Genomic DNA, 14,759 nt, shown 5'->3' with positions numbered 1-14,759 from the left:
ATTTTTAATGCAAATATTTTTTTAACATTTTTTTTTTTAAATACAAACAATTTTTGTCAAAATAAATCCTCTCTATAAGCGCACAATACTTTGCCTATCTGCATATATAAATAGCGCGCCTGATAATGCAAAATAAGTTATGAATAAAAAAGCACACACATACATATGTACATATTTCTAATGATATTGAAGCCGATAGTATTGCTGATAAAAATGTAAACACGAGGGCATAACTTTAAATGTGCTTGCTCCGGCCACTCGCATAATTTTCTCTATACTATGCTATTTTTTTCTACATTTATTTACTTTGGTATTGTGCAATAAGAAAGCAACAAAACACATCACTTATTTTTTTCTGGCTGCAATTAGAAGGTGTGAGTTGAAGGCACATCTGCCAGTTAGGTTCAAGCGCAGCAAACTATACACAGGCACGCTTGTGTGCTCTAAATAATTGAAAAGCACGCTAAAAGCATATAGTCTACATTAATATATACAAGTTAATATGCATGTGTGTGTGTGTGAAAAGAGAGCGAAAAAAATAAACGTGAAATATGGCAATTGGACAAACGTGATTATCAGACCTTCCTTCCGTTTATATTTTCATATGCAGACACATATACACAAACAAGCATAGTTGTTTTTCGCGCACACATACATACATACATACAAATACAAAGTTTATATTATTTTTTCACACTTCAACGTTTGGCATTTCACTTGTTCTCAGCAATTTGCGCTCGTGCTTAAATAGATACAAATATACACATATAAATGCATTTATACATAAATATAGTATGTGTGTAAGTTTGCATGCATTATTCCCGCGCATCAATGTATTTGATTACTTTTCACTCTCTTTTTAGCCGTTTCATATCCTAGCCTGTTCCTATAGCACGTGGCCACATCACAATTAAATGTCGCTGTCAGCCGAGGCGCGCAGTAAACATACTCACCTCACGATTCTGAAAAGAAAGCTCTAAGTTATTACCGCTTTACTTTGCTACTTAAGTTCTGCAGTCACACTCATACACACATATGTACCTGTGTATGTATGTAAGTGACTTATTGTTTATTGCAGTTTACATAGATCTTGTGTGTGGTTGCTGACGCTCTGCTAAGCCTTCGTTTCCTTTGGCTTTTTTCCCTAACGTCACAGTCTTTTGCGCCCCCCGCACACACACACACATGCCATGCCATTATAACCGTTTTGTTGGCTGTCTTCCACTTTATTGACTTTTATTTGCGCTTTCTTGTTGCCTACACTTGCCGCCAACTACTGCCCAAAACGTTATACATATGTATGTACATACATTAGATTTTTATGCGAACTGCTCTTGTTGTTGCATGGTGTGCGCGCATGCGTGGTAATTGCATTCTAAGCTGCCAAGTTTGACAGGGGAAAACTTCTGTGGTGTTCTATTAACAACATGATTTTCGCATTTGCTCGTCGGTTTATATATGCGCATATGTACATATGTATGCAGACAATTACTTAGTGCTCTAAGTATTTTTTCCGCGTTTCCCTGCCATGAAAATCTCGGGTCAATGCACGTAATATGCATTTTTATAACTATTAAGGAAGTATACTTTATTGCAATCTAACCTAATTTAGATTTGCTTTCTTGTACAACATTTAATTTTTACCGTTTTATCTTTGCTTCTGCATGAAGCATTATATCCATTTGCTAGTTAGAAAAAAAACGTTTTTTTGTGAATTTTATTTAATGCAGTTTATTTAATATTTATGTGGTTTAACATTAGTTTTGAAAATTTTGGATGCCATTGATTCTGTAGTCGACTTCCGAAAAATAGACGTCCGGCGATGAGAAAGATTTTTCTGCTTAAAATTATCACAAAAAAGAAAGAAAATTACAATTTCTGATGAAATGGAGTGTTCTCAAAAAAGTCGTTTTTTACTTGCTTTTCAGAATAGCTTAAAAATCGAAATTATTATCAAAAATCGAATCCTTCTATCAAAACCGGACAATTCGGATTTTCAAACCGATATTTGTAATTGGAATTTAGAAAATTATTTTTAATTCAGATTTCTGAGTTAGCAAAAATTATTAATTTAAATATTAATTCTCGTGCACTTTTAATGCATTATTTGGTTTGCAACCAAATCTATTGTGAATGGTTTTATTTACATATGTTTATTATTATTCGAATTGTATATTTTTGTTGAAGAAGTAAAAGATTTTGTGAAAATTTAGTTATAATTCAATAAAATACTTTTTATATAATATTGGTCATATTAAACGAAAAACAAGTACAGACATGTTTCGGCATGTATGTACATAACAGTTTTATATTTTCGTAACCTACAAAGTCAACAAATCCATTTAAGCAGCTAAACACAATATTTCATCACCGAGCTGTATATACAAATGCACATACATATACAGACATACATATGTATGTATATTATGTACATCCATAATGCTTATTAGTGATTGCTAGCATTTCAGACTTCTTTTCGCGACAGGTAGCCAACTACTTGTTCCTACAAGCGTTCGTATACTACACATATGTGCATATGTATGTATAATACTTATAAATGTATTGGCTGCACTATGTCATCATCATTGACTTTTGAAGGTCTCCGTGCCCACTTTTATGTGTTTTTTTTATTGGTTTTGTGTTCTAAGTAATTAACGCACTTCATCATCACTCCACTCAATTCCGCCCAAGCGTTTGCTCACGCACTCACCACTCTCTCGATAATTGTAGCAATAGCACGCGTCTCATTTCACAAGTCTGCGACGCTGTTTGCGCCTTATTTGTCACTGTGCTCTCTTTGCATTTGCTTATAGCTTCGTCGCAGCTCTTTCACTGTTGCACACACAGTTGGTGAAATCTGGCATGCAGCCCAAAGTAGACAACACCAGCGGGAGTAAAGCAGCACACAGCACTCCAATCAACAATGCTCTTAATAGGGGGGCGTAAATGTGGGCCAAAGGGTTTAAAAAGCATTGCACTATTGTCAAGCGGCGCGAGTACACGTTGTTGTTTCGGTACGTTATACCAACACATGACATTTGACATTTATAAAAGTGCGACGAGCATAAGCGAAACCGCATGCGGGAGTTGTAAATGAATAATGTGTCGATAAATTAAGGGAAAATTGTAAAGAATTGCAGGCAAGTGGAAAATTACATTTTAAAAATTTATTACTGCAGTGATAGAAATGGTATGATATTTATTATTTCACGAAGTGATTGTCGGTTTTGGATTTGTACAGAAAACGGCTTGCAATAGGTTTCGTAAATTGACGAAGAATATGTACGGACAAAACAAACTCCAAAAATATCAATAATTAAGCGTGTAAAAGTCACTGTCAAAATTATTGGCAGCAGTTTTTTTTAATATTTTTCATACGCGCTGCAAGGGAAAATGGCAGCAACTTTTTAAACTCACAAGTTTGTATGGTATGAAAATAAGGATGTATGTATGTATACCTTTTTGCATTTGCTGATTTATAAACAAGCTTTTGCCGCCGCAACATTTTATTTTCATTTTATTTCTTCACATTTCCATTATGCATTGTTTTCGTCAATTAGCCTATGTATCGGTATTTCTCATTTAGGATTATAAACAAAAAAATTGCAACAAAAAATTTTTATGTATGTGAAAAATGATTAAATGCCAACGTTTAAAAACGATGACGACGGAGATGACTTCGTTGGCGGCGTCGACACACATCGGAACGGCCTTAAAACGGCGACCGACTGCGCTGTTGTCTATCTCCGGTTTTGCAACGCGACTAGTGGCGGTCGCGGTCGCGGTCAACGTAGACGCTTTTATTAAATTTATTTTTTTACTGTATTTCGGTGCAAGCGCCTGTGGAGCGTCCAAAGAGCGCATTCCAATATGTGTTGCTCGAGGCAGCTCTTCGCCCCAACGTGAGCTCTTTAGTTTCTTCTCAAATTTCAGTTGTACATGCTTACTTTTGCTGGGAGCATTGTATGTATTTTTAGCCCGGTTTTTGATAAATATACATACATAAACATGTTTAAGAGTATGTAAAGTTGGCATTATAGTTGTAGTACAATAAAAGCTTTACCGGCTTATATGCGCTCTGACACTCTGTGTGCTCTCGCTTTTCTTGAGTTGCTCTCATTCATTTTTCGTGTTTTTGTTGTGCTCATTTTTTTCCCCACTAAAGTTCAGTGGTCACATGTTTACCTTTTTTGTGTATACAACTACAACATTACCTTTCACTATAACCAATACTAACTCATTTTTGCACTATACTCTTTGGCACTGGCACTTTCCCGCTAACAACAATTTGTTGTTTTGTTGTTACGAGTGCCAGCTAAGCATGCCGATTCGGAATATGTACGAGCATTCCTACATAACTTGGCGGGTACAACAATGCTCGTTTAAGTTTTGAGATTGCGAAGCATACGCTTGTAAACACCTTGACGTTGCCCACTAATATCCCATGTATGTATATATACGCATAAATGTACATGTGTGTATGTGTTATTACTCTCGTTCACCTGCTGATTGCTCCTCTAGCTTTATTTGTGCTATTCGTTTTCTCTCTAGTAAATCATCGTAACACACTATTTGATTTGATTTACAAGCATTTTTATACGTTTTTGTTTACAATCAAGTAACTATAGCAACTTTTCGGCTAGCGGCATTGGCATCGGGTCTAAACTGACGCGACGCACTATTAAATTCTACTATAGCTAACGGCTGCTTAAACATTTGCACGAGTATTGAATAGAAATTCCTTTAGTTTACTTGCAAGCGGTTACCAATAATGATGACGATTGTGTCGCGCGTGTCTAGGCAATTATAAAACCAACATTCCGACGCATAAGCGGGAGTTCGTTCCTTTAAGATACAAACGATAATTTTATTATGACAACATTGCATTTTCTTTTTTTAATAATTACTGCTGATTTGGGTTTATTTTATGATTTTTTGGCATTTATTATTTGCGAATATGGCAGTCAGCTCGTTAGTTTGACTTGACATTTTATTGAATTGCTCGTAACCGTGACAATTGAAACACACAAGTTACACATAAAACTTGCGAAAATCAATGCTGAAATGCTTGTGGGACTATTTAAGAATTCTTCCAACAATAGTGACTAGAGTAAACTAAATTTTTCTGCTTGAAATGTCGATAAGTGCAAAAATTGAGATTGAGTTGAAAAAAATGCAATGACTTGTCAAAATGGTAAACGCTGTAAAATATCTAGCATGGTGTTTGCATCAGCATGTGCTGTTAATAACTTATAGATGCTTAACTTGAGAAATTAACTGCTAATTTTGTGTATCATGATGAAAGTGAAATAAAAATTCAAAATGCATAATAATACATGCTTATAATTAATTACAAACAAGGAATTATCAAATAATTAATATGCAAAAATGATAGCTGAACATGCAATATACTCAATATTTCACTGCAAAATAGTAGCTAAGCGGTAAATCTAAAAATGACAAATTGCTACCTATTGTGCCCAAATTGCATTTTACGCAAATCTTATATTTTTTTCAAATATTATCTAAAATATCTAAACTAAAAAAACGCGTTTACTAAACTGTGTACAAAAGAGACGCTTTCTGTTCTATACATACATATATGTATGTAGAGGACATGCAAAAATATGTATTTTTATATTCTATATATGTATGTACACTCACTTTGAGACGTACAAAATATCAATCTATGTACTCATGTATTGTATAACCTTGGCTTTTTATTGCACAGATATTTCGCATACTAATACTTTATTACTATTTGCTGCGCATTTAATAGCACTTTTCCTTTTTTATATAGTCTACTCATTCTATATTGCTGAATTTTGCACTAAGCTGCTTTTCGCATTTTATATAATATGTATGCTTATATGTTTTTCGTATGTATACAGAAAAAAATATTTTTATTCTAATACATTCTAAGTTTTACAACATGTGACGCCTTATATTTGAGAATAGTTTTTTGTTAGCTTATCTTATCTAGGAACGCATATAATGTGTATTTATCTGCTTATGGCCGCGAGAATTAAAAAAAAACCGATTAAGTTCCAAAATTGTTTGTTAAAGTAGAAGAGGTGTTAAGCATATCAATGGCTAGATTTTTGTTGTTGTATTCTACTATTTGACTTATTACGTGTTATATTATAAATGGTGAAGTCTGTATGTATGTATGTATGTAAATACATAAGTTTCCTTATTGGTTTCGGTTAAAAATATCAATGTGGGCTAGGGTTGCAAAATATGGCATAAAAAATAGTTCATTTAAATTATTTTTGTTTGTAATGCTGAAAATATTAATAAAGATAATATTTAAATTTATAACCGAAAATCAAATTTTTAATGCAAATTAATTTAATCAAAAAACTCGCAACACTTGTGTAGGCTTAGATAAATATAATTAGTGTAACTGTCAATTGAAGCATGCAATACATTTTGTGAATATTTTCCTAATTTCTGTTGTTCTCTCGTTTTTTGCAGAATGTCGCCGGATAATCCTACACAGATTTTAACCACACATGATTTGACCAGCTTACGTACCCTACAGCGTGTGATCAACACCAACAATAACAATACAGCTGTTGACGACAGCGTCAATTATAACAGCCACGGCCACAACAACAACACTACCCGCAATCACAATTTCAATCTCAGCCACAATAGCAATATCATCACAAACGGCATACATAATCATCACAACAACAGTAACGGCAACGCCAGTGGCGGTAATCTTGTCTTCTCCACTATCCCACTCGACGGCCACGCCCTGTTCATCCAACCATCGCACCTGTTGCCCGCGAACGCTGCCACTTCGCTCACCAGTAAGGGTTTGCAACAAGGTACGCAAACGCGCGGCCTGGTTACAGCAGCAACAAATGGTTTACGCACCGTTAATAGCATTAACCATAGCAACATTAGTCCCGCCGTCAGCAACGCTACCAGTTTTATCAGCAGCAGTAGCAACAGCAGCAGCAGCAACAATAACAACAGTAATAACAGTTTAAATAGTTTTCTTGCCAAAGCAACCATACTGAGCGCAAACCTCAGTAACGGTAAAGCGGGCGGCAAAATATTCAGCACCGGTGGCACAACTTTCAGCAGCAACACTAATAACATGCCCACCACATCCAAATATGTTTTATTACAGCCCAATGGTAATGGACAGTTTACCACCTACGAAGGTCCAACGCCAGCGGCGGCAGCAGCAAACGGCAATGTGGCAGCGCCCAGCGTGGGCAACATAGTGTTGCTTGCCACCGAACCGATGGACTTGAATGGTAGTGCCGCGGTGAGTGGTGATGCCACTGCTGTTGGGCGTGTCATTGCCACAACGACGAGTGTTACGGGTGATAATGATGAGGAGCTGCGATCATTAGCGTGGCTGAATGACAGCAATTTGATTAAAGGCATAGTGACTACGAGTTCGGCGGGTGGTGCCGCCGGCGCCAATGTAAAGCGGGGTGGTGTAGCGAATAGCGGCAATATTTGCATAGTAAGCGCTGGCAATGCGCATGAGCTGATCGAGGAGCTGCCACATCATGTGGGTAGTGAGGAGGTAACCACCACCGCGCCCAGCGGCAATGTCAGCACAACTTGTGCTGGCATAAGCAATAATACTAATAATAACAACAACAACATCACTACACCAACTGAGCTGAAAGCCAGCACACAAATAACAGCGCTTAGCGTTGGCGATCTGCAGCAACTCAAGCGTTTCGGCAATATAATCACAACTGGTACACCGATCACTTTGCTGCCACAGCACGACGGCACAGCTGCTGCAGCGGTTGGTAGAAAAGATGAGCCGGCACACATTTTCGGCAATATCAGCGGCATTAGCGCCACGACTACGGTACATATGGGACCGAGCGGTACCACCACCGTTGTCGAGTACAAATCGAATGGTAATATACCGACGCTACAGCCGAGACAACTACTCAGTGCTGCCGGTGTTGGCAATGCCAACAGTGGCACCACTATAACGCCGACCAATTTAAGCAGCAGCAGCAACAATAGTGCAAATAATAACAGCAATAATATAAATTCTAGCAACTATGTGCCTTCTTCACCTCCTTCGACTCACAGCACCCATTCAGTTGTAGCCAGTACACCCGCTTCCGCCGCTGCTTCAAATCCTGCCGCATTATCTGTTTCCTACTCGACGGCGCCCTCTACTCAGTTGAGCGTTGCCGGCGCCAATAACGGTACGACAGTGCTTAGCCTGTCGAAGCAATTGACAACGCTGCCGGGCGGTGTTGTTACGGTTACCAATGGCAACGGCACGACTAACACAATTTATCAAGGACAACAACAGCAGCACCAAAAGCAACAAACTGTCACTAGTAACAACAACACAAGCAGCGGTAGCAGCGCTTCCAGCACCACACATCACCCGCACAAGAAATATTTGCGCGAAAAGATGAATGTGCTGGATCATGGCGGTGGTGGTAGCAGTAGTGGTGGCGGTGGTGGTGTTATCGCCAACACAACTGCCAACAATGTCAACAGCACCAATGGCACTGTTAATGCCACAACTTCTAACATAACCGTAGTCGCTTCGCCAGCTTCTTCGAGCAGTTCGTTTTCCTCGTCCGTCTCAGTGTTATCCAGTTCATCGTCCACGGCCGCTGTTAACGGTGGTAATAGTCCAGTTTCTAAGTCATTCTATGCTGGCGCAGCCAACAACAATCACAACACCAGCGCTGTTAACGGCAGCAGTAGCAGTAGCGGTGCCATAAACTACTCCAGCACGGCGAATACGACGCCGACAGTGGTGCTGGGCAGTGTGTCAGCAGTCGCCACAAATAGCGTCCACACGATCACCAGCTCGCCGGTGGCAGCGGGTGTGCCGCCCACATACGCCATAATGCAGTACCAAAGTGTGGCGTAAGTATCAAATGTTTGTTTATTATTTTTACTTTACATTTTCAAATAATTATAAATAAATTACATGTTTACCTACAGCTCCTCACCAAGCATGTCCTCGCCAGAACCAAATAATTCCAAAGAAATGTATCCACTGGTTGCACCTCAGCTACAGCAACAACGCAACTCGATGCGTTCACCCACCTCCTATTCCAGCTATGATAATGACTCATTGAAGGATTTCGAAATATCCACCAATGGTTCAAGCGGCTTAAGTCGCAACAATACCAGTACACCACAACATCAAATGCATCAGTCCACGCAATCGCAACAACTGTCGTCTTCAGGTTCATCGGCATCCTCGAAGAATAGCCATAATGGTAGCACTGGCGGCGGTGGAGGGTCAAATGCGAACGGTGCCGTCACACCGCAAAAGCAAAAGCATCCGAACAATGTGCCGTACGATCCATTCGTGCACACACACAACAAACCGCCCTATAGTTTTAGGTGAGTTATAGAACAGGAAAGATTTGAAGTAGAAATTTATAATTTGTTTTCTTTTTTTTACACTTAGTTCCTTAATATTCATGGCCATTGAGGGCTCAAACGAGAAAGCTTTGCCCGTTAAAGAGATCTATGCTTGGATTATGCAGCATTTTCCATATTTCAAGACAGCGCCAGCTGGTTGGAAGAACAGCGTTCGTCACAATTTGTCGTTGAACAAGAGTTTTGTTAAAGTGGAGAAAGCGCCGGTGAGTATTGCAAAATATCTTATATTATTTTATATCCCGAATAGGGGAAATTAAGTTTGCCAATAAGTTTGCAAAACTTAGAAGGAAATGTCGGAGATGAACCTAAATTATATATCTAGTTGATCAGTCTGACGAGCTGAGCGGATTTTGTCATGTCCGTATGTATATACACAAAGTCCCTTAGTTTGTGAGATAACGATCTGAATCGTCCTTTTCTCCCCAAGGAGCTGTTCATTTGACGGAACCGCCGATATCGGACCACTATAGCTAGTTGCCATACAAATTGACCGTTCAAAATCTAGATATCTTTTTTGCACTCTTTTTTGCTATAAGAAACACACCTGTAAGGGGTATTATAGCTTCGGTGCAGCCAAAGTTTGTGTATTTTCCGGTTTTATATAAAGTTTGCAATTTGCTATAAAAAAGAATTTATTACAAATATTTAATTTCATTGCATTTCTTCCGTAGAATATGGGCAAGGGCTCGCTTTGGCGCGTGGAACCACAACAAAGACAAAATCTCATACAAGCGCTAAATCGCTCGCCATTCTTCCCCAACTCGGCCGTTGATAAGTCGGCATCGCTGAAGAGCCCTGGCGGCAATGACTCACTGGTTGGCTACGATACAGTCGACAGTGTAGGCAGCAGCGGTGGCGGCGCCTGCAGTCCAGCACCTAAATTAAACATAAATCCGCGGATTGATCCGCGACTGTATCCTAAATTGTCAAAAGTTATTGGTGGGCAGGATGTGCCCGACGAAGACACTCCGTCCGACTATAGTACAACAAATCATAATAACAATTTAAATAATCACAATAGCAGTAGCAACAACAAATACAACACTTATAATAGCTCACCAGTGCAACAGAATGGTGTCAGTGGTGGTAGCACTTCCATATTGGGTCCTTTTAGCAGCTACGAAAGTATCGAACGCTTGGCACGCGACTGTGGCGCTGATAGCATCGACGATGTAAACGCTGCAACGGCAATGTTGGCGTTGAAACATGGCCCTAAGGTGTTTGCAGAGACCTTCCAGAATGGGTAAGTTGTGTGCGCGCGTTGCAATGTTTGCACTATTAAAATATATATTTTCCCTTTCGTGTGTAGTGCGCCCGTTATAACATCTTCACCAAGTGAGGATCACACCTACTCTGCTGGTGGGGGTGCAGGCAGTGGCGCTAGTGCCAACAGCGGTTCTACAACACCAGTAGCCAATGGCAATGTGGCACCGTTAGCCTTGAATGGCAATACACATCATGTAGTTAATGGTACACAGCAGCAGCAAAATGGTTGCAATGGCGATAATCAAAGCAATTACACTTCCTCCGATGCGGCATACGAGAGCAGCGAAGATAAGTAAGTGTGGATTGACAAAATTGAGCACTATTTCTAGCAACTCTTATTTAATATGTTATGGTTTTCCTCATACCACGTTTTTTTGCAGCAATAACATCACGCCCGAAGAGTTGGAGGATCAACGGCGTCAACGTGAGGGCGTCGATGCATTGCTCTCGCTCTCACGTTCCTCCGTTGTCGAATCACCAACAAAGCGACCGTCATCGACCAGCGTCGAAGAAGAACACCTTACCGCCTGCCTTGAAAACAACAAAGTCAACAACAACAATAATAATAGTAATTTCACCAATGGTAACGGTAAAATGGCATTACTTACCAGTGCGGTTGCCTACAGTCAACAACAGCAACATCATTTGTACGAGGACAGCAGCAGCTTTCATTCGCCCAGCTATTATGGCACGGCACACAGTGGACCACACCAATTGCACCACCATCTCGCCTTAGCCGGTGGCAGTGCACAGCGTAAAATCAAACCCTTGCGTAGTCTGCGCACAAAAATCAAGCGCAAAGCGCCATGGATGAGCAAGGCACGGTGAGCGACAGCTTTTGTGTGTAAGTGGAAAAATGTACGGAAATAAGTAGTGCAGGAGTTGGGGGGGCTGTGGGGACAAAGAATGAGTTTATGCTGGGCATATAAAGACTATACATACAATAATGTATGAAATTTTAAAAATTTACAAACAGTGCATATATTTAGGCTTGGTAAAAAAACAACAAAATAATTTAAGTGTTATACGTACGTAAGCAACAAAAAGGCGAAAAGAAGAAGAGCAATGCGTTTAACGTTCTGGTGGCCCTTAAGTTCAATTTAAGTAGCATTTCGCATTTTTACTTCCTAATTAGGAGCCATGTGAAAAATTCTATCTGATAAAAAAAAAAACGTTAATGACCAATGCAAATACATACTTTTTGACATTTGCCAAGTAAAGTTTTACGAAAATGTGAAAAAACATACATATGTGTTTTTCAGACTGCGAAATAATTCGTTAGGCGGTAATACTTACAAATAAAATGATTTGCGTTCGTCGACACCTGGTAAATTCAATTCAGCGCTTGTAAAAGTAAATTTTATTTAAAACTCACTGCACTTACGTTAATAATTTTGAAATCTTTTGTGGACTTACAAATTATATTACTAAAGCTTACTTTTGCTGATAAAAACAATGAAAAATGTTATATTTATGCACAATAAGTGCTGCAGAGAAGTTTTAATGCGAAAACGTGCACTTCACGTGCTATAAAAAACTTGGCAAAATTAAACTTTTACAGGTAAAATATGCATTGAACGTAGTACCAGACGGGCTGAATATAAGTGAAAATACAGAAAAAAATGTAATACTCGCGCGCTTAATACGAATTAAAATGGCGAAAATGTTAGTGAAATAATGCGCAGCGTGCTGAATATCAATTGATACGTTTAAAGTATTAATGAATGTGGTAAATATGCTAAAATCATTGCTAAGCGCTTTAGAGTACGGTAAAATGATATTAATTTATTAAAAAGCACATTGAATATCAGTAAACACAATGGATCTTTGGTTCAACCATTTACAAAGTGCCCTTTCGATGTATTTGCGGAACACATTCTTAACCGCTTTTCATTTATTATATAGCGCGCTGAATATTAACATACCAGAACTTGCTTTTAACGTTATACCAAGGCATGCTGGAAATGCTATTAATTTATCATTAGGCGCGCTGAACTTATTAATTAAATTTTTCCAACTAATACTTTTTTTAAAAATATGTGATTTTTAAAAGTTTTCACACGTTTTCGTATAGTGCGCTGAATACCTTTTCATTGCATTAAAAATGTAAGCAATACAATAATCATGATTATTACCTTTAAAGCTTTATAAAGAGAGTTTCAAATATTTATTTTTGCACCGCGCTGAATACCATTTCATTGTAGCAAAGTTGTAAACACTTACTGCTTCTATAATTGCGCGTATTTCGCTTTCTGAATTACCTTTAAAGTTTTCTAATATCTTTAAATTAGTTTGTATTTATTTATAAGGTACTTTGCTTCCAATTTTAAAACGTTATATATTTTTCTGATTTCTTCAAGAAATTGCAATGTTTTATGCCAAACCATAGTTTTATGCAAAGCGCTATGCGAATTGTTTTTCCGCACGCTAAAAATAATTATTCTAATAACATTTTTAAAAAATCGCAAATTTGTTTGTTGAAAAATTTTCAATAAATAATTTTGCTTTTTAAATAGCTTTTAAAAAGCTCATACGAAACATTTTAAGTTTCGAGTTTAATTTTATTGTATTTAGTTTAAAAAGCAAAAACATAAAGTGTAACATTTAATAAGAAAAAGTAGCAAAAGTAACTAGCAAATCAAAAACACAAAAATATTTAAATGCATATTAAAGTTTAGCATTTAAGTTAGAAGGTATAGATACTAGACAGTATAAGTATGTTATGAAAGGCGAGCAAAATGCAACTTTAAAACGCAAAATAAATTCACTTCAAGTACCTTTTTAGCAAAAAGAATATAATATAAAATAATTAACTAATTGCAAGTATAAAAAATGTTGATTGCTCAGTTTGTAGCGGCTGAGTTGAGTTAAAAAAAAATATTATAAATTAAATATTTTTAATTGAAAGCTTTATGCCGCCTTTTAATTACTAATTTAATTGTTTACTATTACACTAATTGTTTATAGCGTATGAAAGTGAACTGCGCAGCAAATCAAAATGTAAAAACCAAAACAAAAAATGTCAAAAAATAATTGACAAAGTAACAAAGCAGCCAACTGTTAAACAAAAGCAAATGTTAAAAGTGAATATTATTTGTTAGAGCGTTACTAAGCGAATGCGTGCGTTTGTAAGCGTTGCAACTAAAACTACAATTTACTTAAGCCTATAGACAAAATAGTAGTCTTAAAGATTATATATATACATATATACGTGCATACATATAAACATAGAGGAATATGTTAAGTGATCATAAATGATAAGTGGTCATCAATGATAAATGGCAATATTAATTGTACGTTAATAATAAAACTAGCATAATATATATAAAACACAAATACATATATACATACACACTTATATACACATACATACCATATAAGCATACACACAAACACAATCCAATTTTAGACAACTATACTAAACTAGTGTATAATGACGCCTAAACACCTAAATGTAGGCAATAAAAAATGTTGAGTTTTTAACGTATACAAAACACTTACTACAAACATATATATGTACATTGTACATGGTAATACTATATAAGATAAACTTAAATATATCAAATGTGTGCAAGAAGTAACAAGCATACAACATATATACATATTTATGCAAGAATGTGAAAAGTTGTAAATAGTTACCAAATGAGTCTACCGTAGATAACTGTAAATGCTATGTATGTCTAAAGTTAAAAAAAAAAGCCGGACAATCCAAAAAGCTAAAAAATGTTTGAAAAAAAAAAACAGAAAAATGAATGAAAAACCACAAATTCTTATACAAATTGATAGCGAAAAACAGCCGCTTATTCCACGTGCTATTTCAAAATTACCCTTAAAAATTTAAAAACAAAAAACCAAAAGAAAAATATTGAAAATTCTAAAAACCAAAACCCAACTATCAACACTCAATGTGTTAAGGCGCCAACGCTCGCAATTGGTTGGACTTGCTGGTATATTTTTTAAATGTAGTGAATCAACGGTTGGACTTACTGACCTAATATATGGATTTAGTAAATCAATTTATACTTTTAGTTCAATAAATTTTTTTTTTTTTTTTTTAAAAACTTGTCTCATTTTATGTTTTT

General features: G+C 37.0%; 1 protein-coding gene across 5 annotated transcripts in view; it reads left to right on the top strand.

The window, feature by feature from the left end:
• Positions 1–12,487, top strand: part of LOC108974624 (putative mediator of RNA polymerase II transcription subunit 26) — a 58,667-nt gene extending 46,180 nt beyond the window's left edge. For 3 of the 5 annotated variants that reach the window (XM_018942562.1, XM_018942563.1, XM_018942561.1), the window contains exons 2-7: positions 6,478–8,883; positions 8,962–9,369; positions 9,437–9,614; positions 10,083–10,654; positions 10,721–10,969; positions 11,058–12,487. In XM_018942562.1, the coding sequence (XP_018798107.1) occupies positions 6,479–8,883; positions 8,962–9,369; positions 9,437–9,614; positions 10,083–10,654; positions 10,721–10,969; positions 11,058–11,505 (4,260 nt within the window). In that variant the 5' untranslated portion in view covers position 6,478 and the 3' untranslated portion in view covers positions 11,506–12,487. Of the gene's footprint in view, positions 1–4,807; positions 4,838–5,136; positions 5,195–6,477; positions 8,884–8,961; positions 9,370–9,436; positions 9,615–10,082; positions 10,655–10,720; positions 10,970–11,057 lie in introns of those variants that run through there. The other 2 variants (XM_018942564.1, XM_018942565.1) reach the window with 2 other exon arrangements.
• The last annotated feature ends 2,272 nt before the right edge of the window (positions 12,488–14,759 follow it).

Source organism: Bactrocera latifrons, unplaced genomic scaffold (assembly GCF_001853355.1).
Source record: "Bactrocera latifrons isolate USDA-ARS-PBARC rearing strain unplaced genomic scaffold, ASM185335v1 scaffold_57, whole genome shotgun sequence".
Taxonomy (NCBI): domain Eukaryota; kingdom Metazoa; phylum Arthropoda; class Insecta; order Diptera; family Tephritidae; genus Bactrocera; species Bactrocera latifrons.
The sequence above is the reverse complement of the archived record's forward strand: the minus strand, read 5'-3'. Positions and strand labels throughout refer to the sequence as shown.